Here is a 27,073-nt window from a genome sequence, read left to right as displayed (position 1 = left end):
TCTTAAAACTGAGATATGAACTCCAAATGACATTCTCAATTATTTGTAGGAACTATCTATTCAAACTTATCATAAATCTGTAAAATGCAAATAATGAATTTAAAATTTGAAGCTTTGTGATGATAATCGATGTTGAACTCTTACTTCTGTAGTTTTAATGATTTGAAATTTCTGCTTTAAAATGTGATTTTATACAACTTTGTGGTCTTTTTATTCCTCTTTACTTTTTTTTTTAGGTATAAAAATAGTGACATGGACATAATGAAATATGAAATATTGATTTGTTAATTAAATAAAAATTGAAAGAAGAAGAAGAACTTTTTAAAAGAAAAGAAAAGAAAAGAAGAATACTAAGATAATAATGATAGATAAAGATAAGAAGATTTTTTTTCAATATAGCATATTTATATAATTTACCCATATTGAGTGTTTGAATCGACTTATTTTTATGACTTATAACTTTTAAGCGTTTTTTTAATTTTGAAACTATTTGGTAACTCAAAAAATGGTTTAAGCACTTACTTTAGGCTGAAAAAGTAAACAAAAAGAACCGAAAACTAAAAGTTAGAATGTTCGTAACTTAAGGACTTTTAGCTTTTAACTTAAAAGTCATTTTAAAAAAGTCAATTCGAATACCCCTCTACACTTTATAGAAAAGAAACAACCTAACATTTTTCATATAAGCTAGAATTTGAATATTCCATTGATCACTAAAGAAAGAGGAACCCTCTAAATACTCTCAAAAAATTTTCTAAGATTCTTTTTGAGTAATACCTAAAAGAGTTTGGATCATCCAAACTCTTTGTACATTGTATATACAAGATTAAAATTACTTTTTAGCACTTATAGGAAACATTGGATCCCCTTAGCTTCTTCATATTTACTTTTTTGTACTTCAAATTTCCTTGGTAAAAATCCCAACTCCGTCACTTAAGAAAAGGCGGCACACACAAATCACAATGGACATACCACTAGCTAGCTTACTAGAGAAAGAGCCCAAAAACTTATCCATCGTAATCTCACAAGAGGAGTCTAAAAATTGTAGGATGTATGTAAATCTTACCCCTACCTTTATGGGGCAGAGAGACTATTTTCGATAGACTCTCAGCTCAAAAGAATTGAAGCAAAGGGAAGTAGCAATCAGGAAAAAAAAAACCATTCTCCATCCCAGATCATCAACTCATGCTGCTGCACTTGAATACAATAACATGATCTGAACATGCTACATTTTAATTTGTGTTAAAGGTAAAATGTGATCATATTTACTGTACAGGGCGAAAGAACCATTACATATAGGGAATCACCGGAAGAAATCATTGAGGCCATCGACAACACTGAACGAAAATGTCGATCTCTCAGAAAAAGTAGACCCTCTTCGAACTGGGAAAAAAATGATTGAGGGGAACAATGCTATTGGATGTGGTAAGGAGGATTCACGAGCTTGCTGCTAAATGATTGAATATCGATTCAAGTGTTGATTGGCTGACGTTGTACTCTGCTATCCCGAGCTGGTTTCTGTTGATTTTAAAAGTTTGCAACTTGATCAGCATTGAGAACATAAGAATGTACCTCGTAAAAGAACCAAGTATGAAGGAAAGCGTACCTGTTCCTCTCTATGTACCCGAAAACATCAGCGAGTGATAGACCTTCTCCACAAGGGAGCTGAAACAATTTTAAGAACTCATCAGTTGCTGAAGATGAAGTCCACATGTTAAAAGTTACAAATATTATGCTGAGGGGTGTCATTGGAAGATTACATTGTTTGGCTAGGTTAAATACTATAGGTTGATTTCCCTGATGTCTACTTTTTTATATTTTGATACCCCTCAATAAAATTTCTGGCTCTGCCACTGATTGTCTACACGCTCTTGGTTAGAAAAGAACGATTTTTGTATGGATGGTGAAAAGTATCATCTTATTTATCAACCTAACGAGGAGTTACGGATAAAAAGAGCTCCGTCATGTTCAAAAGGCAATTACCTGATACTTGACACTCAATCCATTGCAACCTTGAAATGTGGCGTCAGGAAATGAAGACTGAATGAATGAATGGATTTTGGTAAACTTCTCCTTAGCCAACCACCACTCACAGAATATCGGCAACGGAAGTCCACCTGGCATAATTCGTAGAAGAGACAGGCAAGAAAATAATAAATTATTACTTACATAAGATGCACTTATCAGTGAATTGGAGACAACTTAAGGAAATAGGTTGACGTACCATCACGAGCCAACTGCTCTGACAACTGGTCACCGAAAATCTTACAAGAGTCTTCAGTTGCAGATACTAATGCTTTCACTCTTTCTTCATTGCCAAACCACTGTCCAACAGCCATGATCATTTCCTTTGATAAGCTTATTTCTGCCGCCGATGCGTCTCCTGAGACTACAGTGTTACTACCTCCAATGCAAACTTCAATGTCATTTATTATACTCCTAGAGTGAGGACGAATATCAAATAGCTTTTCTTGAATTATTAAGCAGAGATTTTCCAGATCCATAGAGCTGACTTCAACTGGTTTAACCTGAAGATATATACAGAAAGAATCTACAGTTACATATAATGATGTTAAAAATGAGTGCTGAAAAACAACGGTCACAAGTACCTCTAGTTCAAGATGATTTCCGAAACGAGTTTTCAAGTGCTGAGAACTACCAAGACACCTCAACCTGCCTCCAACCTTGGGATGCATAAGGAATAAGAGGGGAAAAAAATCATGGAATTAGGCCTTTGGAAAATGGATATATGTAGATAATGTAAGAAGAACACTGATTAGATACCATTATCCCAATCCTTGTGCACAGAGCTTGAGCCTCATTCATGCTGTGAGTGGTTAAGATTACTGCTGTCTTTCCTCGTCTAGTTGACAAACGAGATATAACTTCCCACATGAAACGTTTGGCAATAGGATCCATACCTGGAAAAATTGACAAAATAAATCAAGATTTTGTAATAGAAGCATCTATTAGAGTAAAAGGTTAGTAGGTAGCAGTGTGTTGAGTGTGTCGGCTTGCTGTTAGTTTACATAAGTAGTCGTAGTATTGCTCCTGTAGTTTCTTGTCCTTCAATTTCTGTTACTATTTGTTGTTCCTCATACCTCGATTATCAAGTGGTTTTTTTTTTGTAGTTTATGGGATATGTAATCATCTGTTGACTGATAGAATTTCGGGTATATTATATATATATATAGAGAGAGAGAGAGAGAGAGAAAGAGAGAGAGCTATAGATATATACCTACACACTCACACACACATACATAGCCCGCATAGGGGATGTTTGAAAAGAGGTTTATAATTGAAATCATCATTAAATTGAAAGAATCTTCCTCGGTATGTGAGATTTCAAAATACTTAAAAGCATCTTTAATTGTGTAAACATAAGTAAATGTGCAAACATTGCAAATGTATCTACTTTGCAGTAAATTGACAGTAATTAGTAATGCAAAGATATGACTCCCTCTGTTCCAATTTATGTGACACACTTTCCTTTTTAGTCAGTCACAGAAATAATGACATTCTTCTATATTTAGTAACAATTTAACTTTAGAATACCTTCTTTACTTTTAATGTGATGATTTATAGCCACATCTATATATGACTTATCTTAGACCACAAGTTTAAAAAATCATTCTTTATTTCTTAAACTCTATGCTTTGTCAAACGCCTTCACATGTATAGGCACGAACGGAGTATTAAGTTTGATTTGGAGTCTGAGCATGAATGAGATAAAAAAAATGAAAAAAAAAAATACAAACATAAGTATAGCAAATTAGAGGTAATTAACGACCTGTGGATGGCTCATCAAGAATAACGATAGGAGGATCTCCAATCATTGCGATTGCAACTGATAACTTGCGCTTGTTTCCTCCGCTCAAGGCAAAAGATGGTTTATTTGCATGCTTCATCAGGTCAAAATCGAGCAACTTTTGCATAACAACCTGTCAAGATCTACAAGAGTTAAAAACCATTTGATGGTCAACAACGACAACTTCAGCTAACAGACGTAAGAAGATATTCACGCTCTAATTCCAGTACCAAATTCATGGCAGATTACTTTTTGACTAATTTGCAGTAATGAAAGTTTAGCTAAATTATGATAGCCTCAATTTAGAGTACACTTTTGGACATTTGAAATCAAGAGCGACGTACATCTTCTAAATCATACTCTGGTACTCCTTTAATTCTAGCATAGAGCTCAAGATGTTCTTGCACAGTTAGAAATTCTAGTAAAGCATCAAACTGAGGACAATATCCAACCTGCATGGAGAAGACATAGAAAGTTTATTAGCTATAGATCTAATATTTTATTTTGAGAATATCCTAGATTTAGCTGTTTTAGTTTTTTCTTTCAATTCATCTTTTTGATAACTAATCTTCGACAGCAAAATGGAACTGACTTCATTATACAAGAAAAACGATACGCACATGCCTACGAGCAACCTTGGGATCTGAACGTATATCTTTACCAAAAATGAATGCTGTTCCATCACTAGGGTATTCTTCTCCTGCAATAGTAAAATTTAAGTGAATATTTGGACCCAAAGTTGGTTTATTGTTTAAAAAGAAATGAAAAAAAGTAGAAGCACAGTAGGATGTAAGCACAATACTTGCCGGAAGGAACAAATAAGTAGTTTAAATCACAGATATAACTAGTTAGAAGAAATATCCTTCCTGTTTTGTTTTACAAAAACATGAAATGTTTAAAAAGAGCATAATATTAAAGTACCTAAGGAACTTTAAAAAATTTAAACCCACCAATTACAAAGAGAAACAGATTTGTCAACAGCCAGGCTGTTTTCCGGAAATTGATGATATTAATATAAAGTGGTTTTGCAGAGTGTAGGCTTTCTCTATTATCACAAACATGCATATACTCACAGCTGGACGCAAGACTACTTCATGGAATAAATTTTGTAAGAGAGACGACAGTCCAAAATAATTGGTGGTCTCTTGAGGGGGTTATTCATCGGGACTTAAGATTCAGAAGGAACCTGCATGATTGGAAGATTGAAGAATCACATAATCTGATTGAATTTTTGTATGGGCTAGCTACTCCTAACAATTTAACGGATGTATGGAGCTGTCGAGAGAGTGGAAATGGATTATTTACCGTTAGCTCTTTCTATAAGAGGTTACTAGTGAGAGAGGAAGGTACTTTTCCCCATGACTATATTTGGACCCCTAAGGAAGGTCTGTTTCTTCGTATGGTTGGCAGCTGTGCAATTTTAACACCGGAAAATCTGGGAAAGAGGCGGATCACCTACGTTAGCTGGTGCTTTATGTGTAAGAGTGCAGGTGAAAATATAGATCATCTCCTATTGCACCGCAAGGTGGCTAATCGGTTATGGTGGGTGATCCTCAATTTGTTTAGGATGCAATGGGTGATGCCGGGCACAGTGAAGGAGGCTTTGCAAGACTCATAGGAGAGGGAAGAGAAGCTCAAGGGTATGGAGTGTTTTCCCCTATAGCAATCATGTGGGTCACTTGGAAAGAAAGAAATAGGAGGGTTTTTGAAGGCATGGAGCAAGATTTTGTTAAGTTATAGAGTAGTGCTTCCTCTCTAGTTTCGTTTTGGTGTACTTATAAGGTCCCTATTTGTATAGATGATTGGGTCTCTTTTGTTGAGAACCATACGTTAATGTAGGTTCTCTTCTTTCGGTGTACAGCTTGTATACAGGTTTTTTCCCCATTTGTTAATAAAATTATTTAACATATAAAATAAAATGCTGCAGAACAGATTGTACCAGATAGCATTGACAGTGTTGTTGTCTTTCCTGCTCCATTAGTTCCTAAGAACCCAAAACACTCTCCTTCTTGGACAGAGAAAGTCAGTGAATGGACAGCAGCTTTTGGAACATGGGACTTCCCTCCGGGATAGACCTGAAAAAGATGCATACATAATTAACACTCTTTTTTTTTTTTTTTGGGGGGGGGGGGGGGGGTGGGGGGAAATTACTTGGATGAATACATTTTAATAAATAATTACTGATTTTAGCGATACTTTTTATTTATTACCATTTTGTAACAATACATAGCAATACTATGTTAAATCTGCAATATGCATTTACAGTGAATATGTATGCAATATATATGTATTATGACTTTTTTTAAAAATATATTATGCTTGTTTGGTAAGAAATGACACATTGTGTTACAAGTGTATTAAAATGAGTGATAAATGTATTATTCATCAATTTTATATGTGAATAATAAATTGTTCCCCGTAATATGTATTAGAACTTTATTATAATGTATTAAAAGTGATCAAGTAAAAACAAATGTTATTGCTATAAATGGTAAATATTTTTTTAATATAGTATATTTATGTAAGTTTCCCTTTATATTTTTTGATATATTGGTGTCAAGGCCCGCTTTCAAACCTCAGCTAATTCCACGGGATACCTGCCCACCTCTCACTACACTGTCCACTAAGGATGTTCAGGCTAGAACAGATGTGAAGAAATCACCTAGTGTTCTTCTTTCGTCTCTACGGTGATTTGAACTAGAGACCTCATGGTTCTCAACCGACTTGATTGACCACTAGGCCACAACCTTGGGTGTAATTGAACAGAATTAACACTCAAATATTTTTAACATTTTGACAAAAAGACACAAATATTTTGATCTACAGGAAAGAGATTTTCTTTTTGAGATGGAACAGGAAAGAGAAAATTCATACCTTCCGAAGATTACGGAGGTGGATAACTGCATTATCAGTTGAGCCAGACAAAACCCTGTCTCTCTCTGCTTTAACATCTATGTCCTCGTCGGGTTCAGAAGCAACATTCCCTGAGGATGATCTCAGAAGAGGTTCCGAAAACCCAAAGGAATTAGCACGCCTAGATTTTCCCAAGCTTTTCCACCACTCATGAATTCTGGAAAGATTTCTTTTTTGTTGAGGCAGGAATTCAAGCCCCAGAGTTATAAGGAAATACACAATGGCCTGCATTGATGGATTATCCAAAATCAAAAAGTTCTCTTAAAACCTAAGAGATCTTAGCAAAGGCTATAAATGAGGTGGCATACAGAAAGCAAGGAAGAAAATCATGAATAACGAAGACACGACGGGGGTTAATAATGCTAAGAGAAAAACTATTGTTCCTTACAATACATAATATATGTGAATGTATAAATCACAAAACTTGCATGAACTGATCAAAGACTACAAAAGACCAAGAAGAAATATGACTACCAAATGAAGATCTCAACCGACAAAACTGCTTGTGCAAAATTTGAGGTCAGTCAATGAATTATTCCATTGTCAGCATGTACAAGCTCAGAGTAGTAGTGATAAAGTAGTCCATGAAGATGGTGGAAATGATTGGCTGTACAGAGTAGCCCTTTTTTTTCTTTTTTATGTGGTGATAACTAAATCCCCAAGGACCAGTAGAACAGGGTTCCAAATTCGGTGATAATGGGTCTGTCCCTCTTCCCGTCTCCAAAATATTAGGCTTTGGTCTGCTGGGTTCGAACTTGCAAACAGCAAGGTAACTATTTATGTCAGAAGAGGTAAAAAATGCACCTAATCTTAGCATATTTAAGCATAAATGATACAATCTGGTGGAGATGAATCTCACTTGTTTTCAACAAATGAATTGTCTCTTTCCATCACACGAGGAGAGAACAGAGGTATAACTTAACAAAACCTCTACCAGAAGATATAGCACACATGAACTTTTTTCTTAAGAAGTAGCTACGAGATGATCAAGCTGAAATAAGATATACTTCTTCCAAAGAAAAAAAATGATCAAGCTGCAATGAAGTTATTAGTCAGCAGACCAGATGACTACCTCAGCAGCCAAGTATGATAAGGAAGCACCAGTCACATTCCAGTCAAGTATGTTATCTCTAGATCCATTCTTCATCCCTTGTCTTAAAAGCGCCAATGAAGCTAATCCATCAGCAAAGCAAAATCCTGGTGACAGTCTAAAGAAGTTCTGAAAAGATTGTCCCTCGTTAGTAGGATCACATATGCTACTGAATACAAGAAGAGACATTACTCAAATGTAATTAGATAATGAGTCTCTGAAACAAAACGATATCTTACTTGGCAATCCAACTAAAGTATTTCATTTGTTATTTCCATTGGTGATAGCATACTTTAGAGTGGTGTGAAAAGGAGGTCTTTTCAAGAGTACATTTCGGTACATTGATTAGTACTGGGTTTAAATTTTCCATCTTTTTGTTTATCTAGTTTTTCTTCTCCTTCCAGATAATTGATTTAGGACTTGTAAAATACTCGCTTAATGTTAAGTTGTAACTAGAGTAGTCATTCCCTGATCTTACTGCTATCTAGGGAAAGCTTCCATGTGACTAATAATGTAAAGCTCATAGAGAAAAATGATTTCCATATTTCAAATTTTGGCATCAGAAAGTTTAAAGGGAGCTTTCGAACAATGGTAAAGTTGTTTCTAGTTTGACCAATAGGATATGGATTCTAGTCGTGGAATCAGCTACTGATGCTTGTGTCCAGGTAGGCTGCCTACATCCCCCTTGGAGTGCCGGCCTCCCTAGACCCTGCATAATATCAGGATGCTTCATGCACCAGGCTGTCCTTTTTTAAATCAAAAGGGTACAAAGATTTAGGAGCTAGAGATTCTACTATCTGCAGTAGCAGTAGCTTAATGCATGGAAATGACAATTATTAAATAATTCTTTTCAGAAAAACACTCTAAAGGATGTCCTTCAATTCTAAAGCTAAAACCATTTCACATAACAAAATATAGTAATTTAGAAAAAGAAATATTTTAGGTCTTCCAACCTTGAGCACAGAATTTAAGTGTGTTGTAGAATTTATATATCCCATTATAAACGATAGAACCATAAGAATGAGGCCAGTGAAAACTTGAATGAGAAGGATGACATTCTGCATGTAAAAACAATATCAGGATCAGCAAAAAAAAGAATTCCGATTGGTATCATGATAAAAAATATTCAACAGCTCAAATCTTCAGATATCCTGCATTACATATACCTGAGCCATGCTGTGCTCGGAAAAAAAGAATGTGAGGCAGTATGTTGATGAAGCAATTGCTAGTCCATATTCAAGAAACAACAGAATTGTTGGAATGAGAGAATCCTTTCCAATAAATTGATCAAGACCTACAGAAACAGTTCCTTTTAAGATTTTGGATAGTGAAAATCGGATTTAAGAAATAAGGTAATTATGAAGAAACAAAAATAATACAACTTAATGTGGTATACGTCACAAAGTGGATAGAACTAATGAGATATACTAAAGAATGTCCCATATAAGTGATGACCTTCCTCGACTAGGAGGTTACCCAGTGTAATCCCACATGTGGGGTCTGGGGAGGGTGGTGTGTATGCAGCCTTATCCCTACCTTGTGAAGGTAGAAAGGTTGTTCCGACAGACACTCGGCTCGAGTAAACATATCAAAAATCAAGTATGTGAAGCAAATATAATAGCGAAGAAGTCATGCTAAAAACAACTAAGAAGAGAACCAAGTAGCAACAATAAATGATATGATTATTGAAGCAAAGGAAACAACAGGTACTGATTCGACTACCTACCAACCTTCTACCCTAATCCTCGACCTCCATATCCTTCTATCTAGAATCATCTCCTCGGTAAGCTGTAGATGTGCAATGTCCTTCTAATAACTTCTCCCCGAGACTTCTTCAGCCTACCTCTACCTCTACTGATAACCAGTGATCCGTATAACATATGCTAGAAAATGGACCTCGGATCTAGCTCAACCCCAAAACTAGCTCATGAGATGAGGATATCCAAAGACTATGACTCTAACACCGACCCGCAAGCCCATGATTGAATATGGCTTCATAACTTGCGATCTAACTCAACCCCCAAAAATAGCTCTACAAGGAGACAATAGACCATACCCTCAACCAATGTGGGACTCTTAACATTCTTTTCTGCCATCACATATCCAACCAGCCAAAGTAACACAGTTTAGATACGACAGAGTAACTATGGGTTTTATCTCAATCTTATGTGAGAGATCAAGTAACTTGGGAATAGTACAGTGAAATGACAAAGATGCTGCTGAAGGAATTATAAGACAGACTTGTAAAACAACTATTTAAGGACAAATGGTAGAGGAGAGTGAATCGAAAAGTAACAAAATCCTTACTCTTTAAACCAACAAAGGATATGATAGAAGATATTAACTAACTGAAGACATATGTATCCAGAATCACAAAGTTAGAAAGAAATTGAGATCCACAACAATGCATCACAACTATGGATCCAACTTTTCTATTTTTTCTTTCATCAAATATGATTTACTACTATCATTTATTACTTGATCAAAACCCGGGATAAACCTGTTAAGTAGACCTGTCAGGTATTTCAAATTTTCACCTGAGGTCTTTAATCTAAAAATGATATCTCATAAATGAAATGGCTCTTTGAAATGTTTTCACAATGCATAGTAGGAGAAATCTGAAACTTCTCCACAAGAATCTCATAAAAAGTTGCAATCTACAACAGAAATAGTACAATCTATGAAGAGCATAGTAACAATTTAAGAGAAGTGAACGCTTTAGCAAAATTCTTCTAAACTTTTTATTTAAAACCTAAATGAAGAACTCTTGACAATCAATCATTTATGTGAACTCATTTATGTATAGACAGATGGGTCAGACTGCAGCATACCAAATATCCAAAAGAGAACTAACGCGAATGATGAAGGAAATAAGAAGCTGATGAAATCCCATATATATGTGGAAGCCCAATATGAGAGTATGGACACCTACAGAATTTGAAAGCATGAAAGCATCATTAAGAAAGCAATTCTTAAAATGAGGGATAGACCAAGACATGTCAATGAGAGAGCTACTATACCCCACTGATTAGCTGTTGATGCTTAGCTTTCACTTCACGTTCCTACAGAAAAAAACAAAAATGAATACGATTAGTTTCCAGCCAACATATACTTGGCAACTTAAACAAATTACAGAAATCACTCCTTCAAGGATGAAATAACATCCAGAACAAATGAACACGCCAATTATGGATGAGCACCATTGTTATGTCTTATTTCTTAGTGAGAAACGTTAGAATATAAGGAAAATGAGTTCAGATCACACATGTCTAGAATCATTGTGCATTAAAAGGGGCATCCCATGCACTAAGCTCCCATTATTTGTGGGGTCCGAGAAAGGTCCAGACCACAAATGCAGCCTTACCCTGCATTTTTGTGAGTGGCTGTTTCCACAGCTCAAGCCCGTTACGCAAAGGGTCCCCTATCATTGTACTTGAATACAGAAACTAATATAAAATATTCTATGGGATACCTTAAGATGCTCTCTATTCAAACATAGAAAGACTTACTTTCTTAATAAGAGACTGATTATTTCCTAGCCTAATAACTCCTATACAAGGAGCACCTTTTGAACACTTTTGTTTAATAAGGCAGCACCTCTAATTACTTCATAAAAGATTCTCTTCCTCCGAATCCCTCTCTATTTAAAGAGCAAGGTATACTCAGACCCAGACTTTCCAGCAACACCACTTACAATTATTAGATACTAAGCTCTTTTAATTTTCAATCAAAGTAAGATCCACCCGGTGGGATCAAGAACACCTATAAATATCATTTCTTAAATGCAATACAAATTGCTAGGAGAAAGAGTAAATTTACCTTGACAATCGCCACCGCGAATGAGGCAGGAATAAAAGAAAAGGCTATAGTGATTACAACTGCAGCAGAGAAGGCGTCGAGATCCTAAAACACAAATGAAGGATACAAGATTAACCAAATAAGAAGCAAATTCAGGATTGCATCATTGACTGATGTATTATAAAGCAATAGTGTCAATCAAATATTGGGAAATGTAAGTTGACAACTTGTTATTTCACGAAACTATTTATGGTTAAAAAGAGTATGTGTCGGTGGTAAAAGACTAGCTTCACACATTAGTAATCTGCACAAGATTCGAGTACAGAATCTACGTATAGTAAAAGATAGGCACGTAACTTCCAGAAATCAAAACGAACTGTTAGATAAGACATGTTATAGATGATGTTTTACTAGTTACATATAGCACATGTAACTTAAACCCGTGAAACAACCTGCAACACCACTTAACCCAAGATTTACTTTGACAGATTATCATATTAAATTTTATTTACAGGAATAATGTATCGCCCAGCAAGCATGACTTCACCATTGCTTGTTCTTTGAGAAATAGCCAGTAAAAGAATATTGCAGCGGAAACAATTAACCAACAGATCACGTAGGATGCTACAATGTCTTCAATGATAAAATGATAGCAAATTATACATGATGTTGCTGATGCTGGCTTGCCGTCTGCGGCAAAGGGTGGTTACGAGTGTGAATTGTCATATTCTCATTTTGTGTAGCTAGCCTGAGTATTGCTGAATTCATCAAATTGATAAATGTAGGAGCAGAATGCTGGCAAGTACTATTGTATAGAACAGTGTACCCAAGGCTCCCATCACCACTCTGATTATCCATGACTATCGCTCCATACCTGCAATAGAATATGCGTGAAACTGATTTAAAAAAGGAAAATCTAATTCATTTGGCAGACCTATCAAGCTAAATAAATAACTACTGCAGGCAAATCAGGAAAAAGTAGGATGTATAATATGAACATCATATTCAACCGGAATGTGATGAGATTTCATTTACTTCCATTTGAAATAGGATAAAGAAAATAGGAGGTTTCTGACCATAAAAGATGCCCAGGGTAGTACAGAATATCTTGTAAAAGTGACTTTTGTTATTGTAATTCATCTTCACAATAAAATAATTCAACCACCATTATGTGTTATTGATAAATGCATCACATTCCATGAGTTAGCACATTTACGCATGTTAGGCATACTTGTTGTAAGCACATATACATGTGTTAGGGATAGAAGTCACATGTTTAATTGCCTGCAAAAGTAGGGGTTGGTCATCTGGGTCGAGCTCCTCGCACATGGTTGCCTAGTGCGGTTTGGAGCTATTGCATAGGAGTGTGATTTACCTGGTGCACACCCAAAGGGTAGTGGTTGCGGGTTCCCTTGTCATCAAAAAAGAAGTCACATACCTAACATGTTGTAAGCATATTTATGCATGTTAGGCAAAGAAAAAAAAAGCCTCAACCCACCATGTATTAAAGGTTGTTAGATAGTACACTTTATCCCCATTCCCTCATTTATATAAACCTCGACCACTCCACCTATTGTCGTAAGGTTTTAGTTGGATACTCGCAATATTTCACATGGTGTTAGAGACAAACCCATCCAAATTCTTGTTACCCAATCTAGGGCCCCCATGTTATAGTTTATACACACACCAATGTCCAAAAACTTAGCATACAAAGGTTGTCAAGTATCTCATATTGATCAAGGGAATGGAACGGTGTCTCCAGCTATGATCTTGGACAATCCTCACCTCATGAGCTAACTATGAAGTTGAGCTAAGCCCAAACCCCATGTTCTTAACAATATTCACCAAGGAAAACTATGATTATATTTCCTTTTGTCACGAGTGAAAACATAATAATTCATGTTTTCATTAAATAATAATGTACTGTCTCTAACAGATTAAGCTGCTTCTATATCTGGTGATCACACACTTCAAAGTAACTCACCTTGACTGATAAGATTCGTTGAAGCTAGACATCAGATATTCACTCATTGAAAGTAGGACAGGGCCCAAAGTTGATCCTGCTGCTTCTATGGCGTCGTTCAATGCCTTGGTAGAATCAGGAAACCTGTATGTTGTCTCTTGATACTTTTGGATCCAGCCTCCATGGACATGGTTGGCAACCTGCACAGTCAAAGCATTGATGAAGAACCTTCAAGTATGATTAGAAAGAATAAACATGCGGCCGTAAATAGTAAACAGACCTCCTTTGCTATAGGAGAGGTGAGGTCAAAAGGAATTGGACCACCTCCACCACCACCACTCAATAAAGGATTAAAGTACGAGGTCGTGAAGAAGACCGGCTGCTGATCAGGATGTGGCTTAAGCTTAAGAAACAGCAGACCAAGAAACAAAAAGAAAGCAGGAATTAACAGCTGGAATACAATTGTTTTCTGATCTCTTTGGGCTGATTTCGCTCTCTTAATAAATAGGGCTCTCGAGTGTTTCCAGAAAGTAGACCTTGACAGTATACAACAGCAACAGCACTGCATTGTTACAAGCCTAATGACACTTGAAACTGCAGTCCATATTAGATTACAAGCTGAAAAAATTAAAGTCACCATAAACCAAATGACTCCAAAATAGTTTCCACATAATTTGGAGGGGAAGAATGTCTTCGGAGCATTAGTTTGGCGCACTTTTAAATCAATGGAATCACATAAATTTGGATCAGCTTTCTCTTCAAGGAGCTCCGCTTGATCGAAGTCACCACCAGCAACCCTCAGAAACACTTCCTCCAGAGTTGTGACAGATATGCCATAACTCTCAATGCCAAGATTGCCTACCTCTTTACAGTCTGTTGTTTCAAATCCAGTGTTGGATCTTCTCATGCAGCGCTCTATTTCCCGAAACATGCTCTCAAAGGAGGATGAGGATGCTAGGGGAAGCTTGAAGGAAACCTCTGCTGCAACCTAAAATAGGAGAAAGTTTTTACTGTTTGGCATGATTAACAAAAGTTTCTTGTTGAAAGAAAGTTTTTCTTTTCCTCCTTTTTTTTATGTGATTGAGCTCAATATGCAAGTAGGCATCCTAAATCAAACTCCATAGTCAAAACACATCAATGCGGAAGCTATTATAGAATGAGAAAGAAGGGCAAAGGAAGGGAAAAATTAAATATTGAAGAAAGAGAAGTACTTCGCTCACGCATGTTGCAGAAGGTACATGGCGGTAAACGATATCAGCAGCTACTGAGGCACCTGGTGCAGTCTGCAGAAAATAGCAATACACAACCAAGAATCTTAGAAATTATTATTTTGAGAGATAAAGGCCCTAACTTTATGTATCATTAACCTAGCTAAGATGAGCTTACCTTAACCAGAGTAAGAGTGTAACCAACCCCATACTGATGTTTCAAGAAGATTGAACTGTCAAGAAAATGAAAACTTGGGTTGATAAATTTCAGAAAGGACATTAAATTATAAAAGCAGCATTAACTCATGGCTACAGAGAGGGCCAACTAGTCTCAAGATGGTCACTCCTCGTAAGGGTAGCAGAGTACACCTTGCCTAGCGCCATGTCTTCTATAAAACTATAACTCCAAGTGGAGAAAAAAAATTTCCAAAAGAAACTGAAGTTCTCAATTGCAAAGAGAAATACCTTCCACAGCACTTTAGAGAACCATTGGCCATGATAGCAATCCGATCTCCTAGCACATCAGCTTCATCCATGGAATGTGTTGTAAGTAATATAATTCTTCCCTTCTTTTTTCTTTTAATCAGCTGCCAAGTTAACCGCATAGAGTATGGATCCATTCCACTTGTTGGTTCATCCAGAATAATAACCTAAGAAGTGGACCAAAATTTTCAGGACGTTTCAAGGCACAATCAATGAACAAAATTGTTTAACCCAGACTAACCTTACTGTTCCCTATAAGAGCTATCCCAAGGGACAACTTCCTTTTCATACCTCCAGAAAGAGCTTTAACAACAGTATTAAGCTTGTCTGCCAATCCAACCTAATGAAACATAAAGAACAAGCATCCCGTCCACGGTCAGCTTATTAAGGATGAGTTCTGAATTAAGCCATGGAAGAAACTATTTAACAAGCAGGACCACCAAGGAAAAGGAGAGAAGCTATATTTGTTATAATTATCAAGAAACAGGGCTCATGCAATCAATAATTACTCATCCTATGTGAAGGCTCTATGCAGGAAAGTCATTTGTATTGCATAAAGTAAACAAAAGAACTTCAGATTATAACTACTTATGATACGACATAGGACCTTTTCAGCCTTTTTAGTTTCCAAAAGTATCTGGTGCTCTATCAATCAGTTTAAAGTACCACTAGTTCATCTTGCTAGAAAAAAAGTGACACCAGATATTTTGTACAGGAGGATAATTTAATCTACATTCAAGATTCAAGAAGATATAGCACTGTAATCCATTTATCGGCTATCTCAATAATGCTCAGGGAAAAACTCACCTCATCAACCATTTCAGTCACAGCCTTTTCCTTAGAATCTTCAGAAACACCCTTTAAATCAGCGAATATTTCCAAATGTTCCTTCACCTGGGAAAAATCATTTAACCACGATATGGTCATGAATAGGGGACAGTATACACTCGCAACTAAAAGCATAGAGCACATGAACCTCTAAAAAAAATAGAAACATATCAGAGGAATGGACCATGCAACAGAAGAGTTTCGGCGATGTCCCGAAACATCATCATACAGCAAAGGTTTGATAGAAATATCATCATTATGTAGAAGAACTTATTTACTCCACTTGTAGGATTACACAGGATATGTTGTTGTTGTTGTTGTAATAGTAGTAGAACTAATAGGATCACCAGATATGCTCAAAAATCTTTGGTTCTATACTGGTTTTTAATTGATATTTCAGGTGTGATCTAGAATTGTTATTTATTTGCAGTATTCAGAAGATAAAATAAAACTTTTCAGGAATAGTGGGCAAATTTGTTGAGGTAGATATGTCTTTGTTACAAAAATTAATCAAAGATAACCAAATAGATGTCCCTAATTCCTCAGAAACTTCATAACGATAGACTGCCAACTAGTTGAGATAAAGGTTTAGCTGTTGATACAGTCTTTTGGTTACAGCTAAAGACTTGTATGTTAGTGTATATATAAATGTGAGAGTTATTAAACCCCATTTACCTTTAAAGAAATTATGTAAGAACATTGGTATAGATGATCTCGAATATAGCAGAATCGATATAGAGGATTTCATATCAGCGACCTTAACTAACTTGGGGTTAAAAGTTTAGTTAATTGATTGACAGTTAAAATTTTCAATAGAAGGATAAGGAACACCTCTAGATGATACCGCCTCAATATAAGTGTAGGGAATTAGAAGCACATGAAGCACAAAATGAAGTGAATACTTCTAAATTCAGAATTAACACAGTCAACTAGACATTTATGTGGATAACAAGGTAATTGAAATTCTCACAAAGAGGGAAGTATCAATAGCATCTCCCACAGCATTCAAATAATTTGCTTACTGTTAATTCAGGGAAAAGAATATCATACTGAGGACAGACTCCCAAACTCTTCCGTATTTCATCCTGTTAAAACAACAAAACTAAGTTAGATAACCAAAGTATCTGAAGCTCTGAACAAAAGAGACTCAAAATGAACAATAAGAGAATAGCAACCACCACGATAAATTTCATTGAGTTAAATGATCCACTAAACAAGTTCTTCATTTGGGTTTAATGAACAGGCACAAAAAGACGCGCAAACATATTCCTAGTGGCTCATATGAACATTTCAAGGCTCACAATCTTGTCAAAATATGAGGATCTCAATGTGTGATTTACCATGTCAGTTAAAATGTTCTTCCCCAATATCAGAGCATCTCCTGAAGTAGGAGAAATGAGACCAACAAGCATGGCTATTGTACTGCTTTTACCAGCCCCGTTGTGTCCTTCAAAATAAAGAAGTTATTTTTATCAACATAATCAAGAGAAATAAATGATATAAAGCAGGCAAGAAAAACAAATAAGAAATTCAAGAGAACTAGTAAAAGGTATTTTTCCTTGAAAGAATTGTGAAATGAAATGCCCACAATCTGACAAAGTCAGACAGAAGATTTCACAGGCTTTTGCATGATCTTTTTTGTTTTTTTAAGTAATAAATTTCATTAAAGAAGGGAGAAAACACACCTGTATATAAGTAAGGCAAAAATAAGACCATACAAAAGTACATGGTTTTCTAAAATGACATCATTGAGCTATCTTACAAACCAAGAGAAAAACATTTAAAAGTTCATTCTAGTTGTACCATTCTAATAGACACTGCTGTGTCGTATAATAAGGAAATTAAAGATAAAGCAAAATTTGTACACGTTAAACTAATCATTGGTCCTCCAAAACTTGTTCTCGACCCTCATTTTTCTTTGAGGACTACTGTCCAGCTTGTTGTTGGTAAAAAGTAGAGATTAATGATCCAGTGAAGACACATAAAATGGCAGAGACAACCAATCATGGATACCTAAAAGCGCCAGAATCTGATTCTCGTATAAAGTCAGTTGTAAGGAATTAACAGCACAACAGTTTCCCCTGTTTGTAGCATACACCTTTCGTAGGTTCCTGATCTGAATACATCTGGAAATATTGTGAAGTACCACTGTAAGACAAAGAAACACATATTCCATTACATGCCCTAAAATCTTAAAAATTCAGATGACACAAATTTACCTGCCATCCGATTCTTGCTGCTTCATCTCCAAGCTCATTGATTCTAAAGTTGGTCTGGATACATCTTTTATAAAATCAGTACTACATATTTCATCATAGTTCTCAGTGAATTTGACTTCTGAGGTGGATGCAGAATTATTTCTGTTTTTTCTGTTCCTCCCAAAGCACTTCTGAATCAAGGAATGCAATGGGTAACAAAATCCATTTTCCTTGTGGAGGACCTGATTGGATAAGTAAAACTTCTCAAACTCATCCTAAATGATACCATTAATAGCAGCTTTATAGAATACTCCAAAAGAATAAAATATGTAAAAGCAACAGGAACCTCAAATTAGCAAGCTGTAATGGTCTTTTTAAATTTTAAAAAAGATGTTTTAAGAAAAAACAAAGCGAAAGAGGAAAAGCCAGCAACTACAGTAAGTTGGGGAACTTATGGGAAATAAAGGGAGAGGAAAGCAGAATCGAGAAGATTTAAAAAATATTCAACTGAGTCCAGAAGAGTTACCTTGTCAAGATACAGACCAATTGCAAAGTACAACAGACTGTCAAGTAACATCATCAGGAGAGAGACCAAAAAGCACACTCCTGAAGATTCCTGTAGTACTAATATAAATAAACAAGGCAGTGATGTGCAGGAAATGAATAAGAAAAGAAGATAGAAATCTGAAAGAACATACCCGCCACATGTTACTCCACCGGAGTCCAACATGAGCACGCTCATAGTCAGCAAAATTGATGGATCCTAATGCAAAAGCCGTAGGTGAAAGGAAAGAAGCAATCACTTTCACTATCCTACATGAGAAATAAACAAGAAGTTTTATGCACTGCAGATATCGCTACAACTACAAAATCACATGGAATGAAGACTAACACAGAGACTGTTTCGTCGTTGACAGTATAATAGGGAAAGAATGCCCCAAGGAAAGTAAGGGTCCCGACAGCTACCGCGGTTTTTGCTCTCGTGAAGAACGTGGAAATCATAAAGGAGAGCATTATTCCACTGAGGCCAAAGGTAAAGAAGTACACGAACACCAAGGTCTTATCACTGTATTGAAACAGGGTACTCATGGTGCATACTGTAAGTAGCACAGAAGAAAGAGCAAACTGCCAAAGAAACAGAATATTAAACACGAAGTACAGATGACTTATGTCATGAAAGATCAATATACCAAACAATAATGATAAACAGCATAACTCAGACATGATATGGTTCATGACAGGGGTTTTGGGGAAAAAAAAACAGATGCTAAAATCAGTCAGGAGAAAAAATTGTAGGTGATTCAATTTATTTATCTCCAAGGAGCTAATTCGTTTATTTTCATTTGTTAGCAAAAGATCAAGAAGTAATTACTATACTCATAGTGTCATACAACAGAAGAAAGCTTCTCTATAAAGTCATACAAAATGAAAAAGCTTCTCCCTTTCTTTCTTACTTTTCCACCTCTTCTGGTTTGGGTGTCGTGTGTGAACACCCGCAATTATGTCTTTCTTATGTTGGGGAATTAGTCTTTAGGGAGACAATGTTGCCTTTTTACCTGAATAGCATATGTTATAAACCAAGAGAGATGGAATATTTCGTCCTTCAAACCCATCATATATAGGCCCTCTTTTATCTTGAGCTCCTACAGATCAAAGATGCCAAAAATAACTGCTATAAAAATTCTTCCACAACTGCCATCAAGTTAGACAGTGAAGAGCATGTTTTCAGGAGGAAAAACAAAGCAATTCTTTTTCATAGATACTATACCTTTTCTAAGACAGAATAACTTATTAGACGAGAAATCGGATAAAGGAACCCCAGCAAGTACCTACAAACCAATATATCAAAGCATGAGATAGAATAATAAAAGCACAGGAAAACATACATAAGTGGAGAAAGTCAATATGAACTCAAGAAGAAGAGAAATATAGAATTCACATACAGCACTCCCATGACTTTCTTGACAATGGACTGGAATTCGTCATCAGTATATTCACGAGTTGGAAATGGAGCAAGTCTTATGTCTGAAGGACTATACTGAGTCCATGGTATCTTGAGCTGGGCATCTGAATCAAGAGAGTGGCTAGGCAACCTTTGTAAGTTCGTCATAGTTGCTTGAGCAGCATATATTATGAATGAGTCTATGACTTGTTGGAGCTGTGAAAAGAAAAAAAGGAAAAATATTCATACACATTGTCAATCTCACATCAGCCTATCAATTCAGTGAACAGGTATATCACATTTTGCAGACACCAAATTCCTACTTCACAAAGAAGGTAACCCTGTCATCAAAGTTTTTTCTCCTTTTGATCTTGTCCTAATGTATGATGCAAAGTTACCCCCTGAATACTTTGCCCTCATACCACAGATTAAAAACATCCTCCATATCAACGCCTTCATACTATCTTACAGTCCATGCATATGACACTCACTTCAAAATCAGTAAGTTAGAGTACCATATAAGTAGCTTGCACTAAAAATGAGACAACTCATCCAACTACCTTAACCAACTCATATAGCTCCTCTAACCTAGTAATCTTAATCAATTTCATACTTGTGCAGTCGCACGATTCGAACTATGATAACTATGTAAGGACGGACCATAAAGAAATACAGAAAGAGAGATATTGAGAATCTCAAGAAACCTGTACTAAATGTGGGTATTGGGGTGGAAATGAAACCCTAAGTTACAACCTGCCAATTGATTTTGAGACCTTTAGCAACTTTTATGACACATAATTGTACCGGGATATGCAAAGTAGAAGATATAAGCCTACGGTCATATTTAACTCAGTTTCTTTACTTCATCCAAAAGATTAAGCAGCCAAAGAGGATAAATACGACAAGTTTTAGATCTTAATGCAGGCAACATGTATCTTGTTCAATTAATCTTTTCTGCCAGCTCGTCAGATATTTACTAATTTATTTTTGAGATATTTACTAATTTATTATGTCTTCAATACAACACCCTCTAGACATGGATTGGGTGCTTCACTTAAAAAGTTTAAGCCAAATATTCCATGGAACTAACAATAAAATGTGAACATAAATAAATTAGAACGACTAACATAACCATTGGATCAGAAAGGTAACAGAGAGGTTAACAAACTCTTACTGTTAAGAACCCACTGAGACCATATTGCAAAATTGGTATGGTGTTGACGCCTAATGCTAAATCATTCAGAAATGGACCATTTGTGTCCATTATGGTTCTAATATCAGGAAATCCTGAGAAAGCCCATGTATGGTTTAGGCGTATGCTATAATCAAATAACTGAGGACCTTGCTCGTGAAATACTACTGCTCCTTTGATTTTGGGGTTTGTATGGTTCCTACAAAAAAGCAAGAAAAGGAAAGATAACTTGGCCTTTATCCTTCAGTCTAATATGAAAGTATAAAATGGATATACCATAAGGAAAGGCACATGAAACCTCCCAAAGCAAATATTTTCCATCAGACAGTGCGTATCAAGAACTTAAATTTCACAAATACAGCAACAAAATGAAAATCAACATTCAGCAAGATAGTAAAATGAAAACATAGGAGAAAATGTTTCCTAATTGTGTTTTCATGCTTCTGGCTACACACAAGCAGGATCTATGTGGTAGTAATGTAAACATGAAGTACTTGTCTCTTTAGTTTATTTTTTTGATAGGTATGTAAGCATAAAGTACAGATACACATGTATTAAATGAAGAGACAATATAACATTCTTAAGAATCCTTCTGATATGTACCTCAAATTATAAACTTCCAATATAAATTTTCAGAACGTACTTTGAAGAAAGTCAAGCAGGTATTTTAACTTCAAAGTTCAAAGAATAAACCTTTTTATGTTCAAACACAATGGAAAATCCAGAGAACATTTCATGCAACAATGGCATACTATAAACTGTATCATCTATATGACTTCTTAAGACATCCAACCTCAGCTATTGTATCATAACATCCAAATCATAAGGTGGCGTCGGGTCCAGGAGAGTGGTCCAGGAAACATTGGGTGATACCAGGTACAGTAAGAGCCCCCTTGCACAGTTGCGCATTTAAAAGCAGGAAAGAGAAGACCACGGCCATGGGAGGTTGCCCCGTTATCCCTTATGTGGGTAGTATGGAAGGAGAAATTGGAGAGCATTACAAGGAATTGAATATGACTTTGCATCCAAGGGTGTGGCCTACTTGTTAATGAAGTTGGTTGAGAGGCATGCGGTCTCAGCTTTAAATCCTAGCGGAGGCAAAATAACTAGGTGATCTTTCCCTATATGTCCAAACCTAGGTGGACAAGAGTTATCCGGTATTGGTGGACAGAGTTATCCTGTACATGTGCAGGTGGGCGATAGTAGGTACCCGGTGGATTTAGTAGAGGTGCGAGCAAGCTGGCTCAGGCACCACGGTTATAAAAAATGACTTTGTACATCTAAGGAATAGCCTCACGTCTAATTTCTATTTGGGGAAAGATCTAAGATTCGGGTTTTTGTTTAAAAAAAATACATTGATGAAGGCTTCCTAACTTATTTGTCTCCAGCTTGTATAAGGGAGCTTTTAAAAACAGTAACAAAATCATCTACCTTATTAAAAACAATCATGTAGCCTTGCGTGTAATTTCTTTTCGTAGAATCCACAAGATCTAAGACTGGTTTTTTTGTAAAGAAAAATACTTTGATGAAGGTTTCCTAACCTCTTTTGGTGTCCAGCTTGTATAGGGGAGCTTTTCGAACAGTAATAAAATTATCTACCTAATTAAAAACAATCATTACAACCAACTTCTAAGCCATATCCTCATATATAGATATACCAAAATAAAGTTGAAAAGACAACTCACTTATTCTGGTCATACGCAGCATAAAGATCTGAACGTAGATATGTTTCAAGTTCTTCTTCATCTTCATAAACTTTGGTAACTAGCTGCAAAAGAATAAATACTAAGCATCATCTGAAACAAAATCTAGAAGAGATCTACCAAACTAAGAGACAGCCAGACTAGTTGAGTTCATCATAACATGCTTGTTTTTACAAAATGATGATCAGTATCAGTTCTTTATCCCAGTCTAGCAGATATCTGTCATTCTTAGATACAGGTGCATTCATCATAGCAACGGTGCCCTTTACAATAGCGAATGAAGTTAACCTCGTTCCCACCAGCCAATATAAAACAATGAAATTGACCTGAGTAAGATTTCAAAATAATGGTAAAGTATATTATAAATCAAATTCTTTTGAAGGCAAGCCATTGGAACCATTGACTTACAATGGAACACCCTTTTTTTTTTAATGAGAAATCCCCGAGAACCAGTGGACAAACACTTCTACACCAGAACACAATATATATATATATATATACAAAAGAACAAAATCTTTTGGAAGTTATTATGCCCTTTCCCACATTACAGACACATCAATTGACAAGTGATCAGCACCCTCAGTAAGAGGTAAATCTCAGAATATACCCTCAGTACGGGAAATTTTAGAGACAAAACGTTGATCAGCATCCTTGTCTCAGCTGTATTAGGTGCAAATGCCAAATACTCCTCCTTGGCCAATAGTAGCTCCAGAACTTGGTTAAAAGGGGGAGAAGTGTCACTTTTTCCAACTTCCACAAACATCCCTCTCCCTTGACGAATATACCTGCATATTTCATGTTTACCAGTTTCAGATAGAAGAATCTTGACATAAGTACGGGGAACCAACTGAAAATGTAAAGCTTTGTTAAGCAGGATATTGTTAACAAACGTTAATAGTCAGTGTACCAGCTTGGACGAAACAGAAGAAATTGTCAACAACTATTAGTATATATCTGCCACTCTTCGATCTCCCAAAATGTTTATACAGGCACTTGGAAAATGTAACAGTAGAAAATAAATTATGTTGCTTCGCTTAACTAATAGCGCAGGAAAAAAGAGCTTCATGCTTTCCTGAATATGCTTAGTCCTACTCCATTTTCAGCCTTTCCAAAAGACACAAGTACTATGCAAACAGAGAGAAATGCTAATGAACATAAATTTATTATGAGTACGTAAAAGCAAGTTGAGGAAAACATACGGCTGAGCTGGATGGATGCGGATATCAGATTTACTCCTCACAGCAATCAACAGCAGCATAACGAGAGTTGGGAGTAAAATCTGTAGTTAAAAGATTTATTTTACAAAAAAATCATTAGTCCCTCTTCTCTCAATAAAAAGCTGACATCTCAAGAACCCACTGAGGACAGAATACGAAATCTAAAATATTAAGAGAATTTGATTACAAAAACAACTACTATGCCTCAGTCCCAAACAAGTTATAGCTGACCCCAACTTGTTTGAAACTAAGGCGTCATTGTAATCAAATTCACCACACATTCTTGCAATTTAATTTATTTAAACATTAAAAGAAAACAATTACAGATTACCGAAATGGTTAAGCAGTAGAAGTTGCTAAAAGAGTAAAACATTCAGTAACTAAAGAAGGGATAATCACAAGAAGGGAAGAAACAGATTCTACAGCAATACCAGGGTCCCTAAATTGTTTAGATGTGCATCCCCAATGTAATGCAGAAGCCAAAAACATAAACTCTGAAGTTTTCTTTTTCCCCCCTTTTGCCTACTGTGGTTTATAAGAGTTTGAATCAAATTAGTAGTTCACATGCAACGTTTTATAATGGTCCAGTACTGATCCACAGGAACCATTTACACTAATTTCATTGATCCCCTGTCATGGTTTAGTTTTTCTTATTGGTTCTACATCTTTAATGGATAACATTGACTGTCTTCATAGTAGCACGACTGTAAGTAAAATCCTACGCAACTGCTACTTGTAATTCAGTATTTAAGCCGGTTGCCCAATAACATATGGTAGATGGACAACATGTAAAATTCATTTTCTTTTTGGGGAGGAGGGGGAAGGGGTGTAAAAAGTAGCATTTAAAACTCTGTCCACCAAAGCTTAACCAGGTGAGACGAATACCCTAGCTATTTCTAGTCCTTTTGGCATTTCAACTCTGGTCGTGCATGCAATTTATTCTTTTTGCAATTCTTCCAAATATTTTTATCTACAAGAGATAGCAGTGGATGAAGAACATTGGAACCATTGGAGCTCAACTCAGTTTGTCAAAAGTCAAATAGTAATCTGGCATTAAGGATTCAGTGCCAGCTCCCTGTTAAAGCTTCCCCCTTACATCTTTTTCCTAGTGGTGTATTTGATGCTTAACAGAACAGTCTTCCCTTTACTCCGGCATCCCCTCCCATCCACACACCCCTCCCACCCCCTCACCCCACACACACCTGCAAAAATAAAAATTGAGAAGTCGACTACTTGGACCAATGTTTTTGTTTTTTTGGAGACATCACCATTTTCCAGGATTACAACAACTCCTAAGAGGATGATCACCAAATTAAGCAGACTATAATCTCCTCACTCCATCATAGAAGGAAAATGAGTAATTAACAAGAAAGAATCAACACCAAAAATATAATCTTGGATAAAGATATGAAATTTAGGCAACAAACGATCCATGACAAAAATATACCAAAAAACTCAAGCAAAACCTGAAAAAAAGACTCACTCTTTTTTCTTCAAAAAAGAAATCTCTTTTTTTTCAGTGAACATTATCATTTTCCAGGATTATAACAACTTGTAAGAGGATGATCACCAAAAAAGCAAATATAACCTCCTAGCTCCATCATAGAAAGAAAATAAGTAATTAACAAGAAGACATGATCACCAAAAACAGAATATTGGATAAAAATATGAACTTTCAACAACAAATGGTCCATGATAAAATTATACCATAATTCAAGTAAACCCCACAATAGAAAAACTGATTATTTTTCCTTTCATCAAAGAAAAACTGAATCTTTTTTTTTTTTCAGAATTGCAACAACTCCTAAGAGGATGATCACCAAATGAAGAAATTAAAACATCCTCACTCCATCATACAAAGTAAATAATAAGTAATTAACAACAAGGCATGATCACCAAAAATAGAATCTTGAATAAAAATATGAAAGTTAGACAACAAATTATCCATGATAAAAAAAAATAAAAAATATATAATATATATTCAAGCAAACCCAACAATAGAAAGAAAGATTCTTTTTTCCTTCATCAAAAGAAAAATAGAATCTTTTTTTCCCAGGGGGCATTACAATTTTCCAGGATTATAACAACTCCTACTAGGATGATCACCAAATAGAGCAACTATAATCTCCTCACTCCATCAGACATGAACACCAAATACAGAATCTTATATAACAATATAAACTTTAGACAACAAATGCTCCATGATAAAAAAAAAATTATCAAAATTCAAGCAAACCCCACACAAAAAATTGATTCTTTTTTCCTTAATCAAAAGAAAAAATTGAATCTTTATTCTTTTTTCCCTATTTTTAAACTCTTTGAAGTATGAAATTAGCATGAGCTAACCTCAGCACAGGTAACAAAAGGGTGTCTAATTTTGAGAAGCCAATTCTTCCTAAGCATAGCTTTGAGCTGTCTTCTTGAATTCCTCATATCTTCTTTTTCTTTCTCCTTCTTCTTTTCCATGATTCTGTTAAACCCCTTTTCAATTTCAAGGATTTAAACAGAAAAATGAGCAAAATCCAACTTCAAATTAGCTCCTTATTCTTCAGTCAGTCAACAGAAAAAAACAGAAAAGAAGGTGGGGGGTAGTGTGGAGAAGGTGGCAAAGGAAGAAGAATCACTTTTGGAAATGAGTTTTCTCTATTGTGTCAAAATGAAATCAATTCTCAAAACTAACAAGAAGAAAAATGACAAAAATGGTCCCTAATGTTTGATGATAAGTTCAAAATA

At 35.7% G+C, this 27,073-nt stretch overlaps 1 protein-coding gene across 3 annotated transcripts; it reads right to left on the bottom strand.

Annotated features, from left to right (window-relative positions):
• Window positions 1-1,170: 1,170 nt before the first annotated feature.
• ABCA1 (ABC transporter A family member 1) lies at window positions 1,171-26,993 on the bottom strand. 3 transcript variants are annotated; one of them, XM_004236556.5, is made up of 40 exons: window positions 26,687-26,993; window positions 24,323-24,402; window positions 23,731-23,908; window positions 23,106-23,188; window positions 21,403-21,619; window positions 20,230-20,444; window positions 20,055-20,115; window positions 19,843-19,929; window positions 19,179-19,411; window positions 18,985-19,099; window positions 18,813-18,902; window positions 18,308-18,528; window positions 18,102-18,214; window positions 17,429-17,535; window positions 17,111-17,173; window positions 16,068-16,154; window positions 15,502-15,600; window positions 15,243-15,427; window positions 14,956-15,010; window positions 14,781-14,852; window positions 13,850-14,557; window positions 13,591-13,769; window positions 12,270-12,480; window positions 11,628-11,711; window positions 10,829-10,870; window positions 10,640-10,736; window positions 8,975-9,102; window positions 8,762-8,866; window positions 7,791-7,937; window positions 6,680-6,943; window positions 5,745-5,880; window positions 4,426-4,505; window positions 4,150-4,257; window positions 3,788-3,938; window positions 2,782-2,918; window positions 2,607-2,681; window positions 2,222-2,525; window positions 1,981-2,114; window positions 1,604-1,662; window positions 1,171-1,515 (listed from the first exon to the last, which is right to left on the bottom strand). In XM_004236556.5, the coding sequence occupies exons 1-40, from the start codon at window positions 26,804-26,806 to the stop codon at window positions 1,434-1,436; spliced, it is 5,712 nt and encodes a 1,903-aa protein (XP_004236604.2). In that variant the 5' UTR covers window positions 26,807-26,993; the 3' UTR covers window positions 1,171-1,433. The 3 variants fall into 3 exon arrangements, with proteins under 3 accessions (XP_004236604.2, XP_025886411.2, XP_069153137.1); XM_026030626.2 differs by having other exon boundaries at window positions 23,106-23,184; window positions 26,687-26,988; XM_069297036.1 differs by lacking the exons at window positions 1,171-1,515; window positions 1,604-1,662; window positions 1,981-2,114; ... (4 more) ...; window positions 4,150-4,257; window positions 4,426-4,505 and adding an exon at window positions 4,856-4,991.
• Window positions 26,994-27,073: the final 80 nt, after the last annotated feature.

Source organism: Solanum lycopersicum, chromosome 4 (genome assembly GCF_036512215.1).
Source record: "Solanum lycopersicum chromosome 4, SLM_r2.1".
NCBI classification, from domain to species: domain Eukaryota; kingdom Viridiplantae; phylum Streptophyta; class Magnoliopsida; order Solanales; family Solanaceae; genus Solanum; species Solanum lycopersicum.
This window is presented reverse-complemented; position numbering and strand designations above follow the sequence as displayed.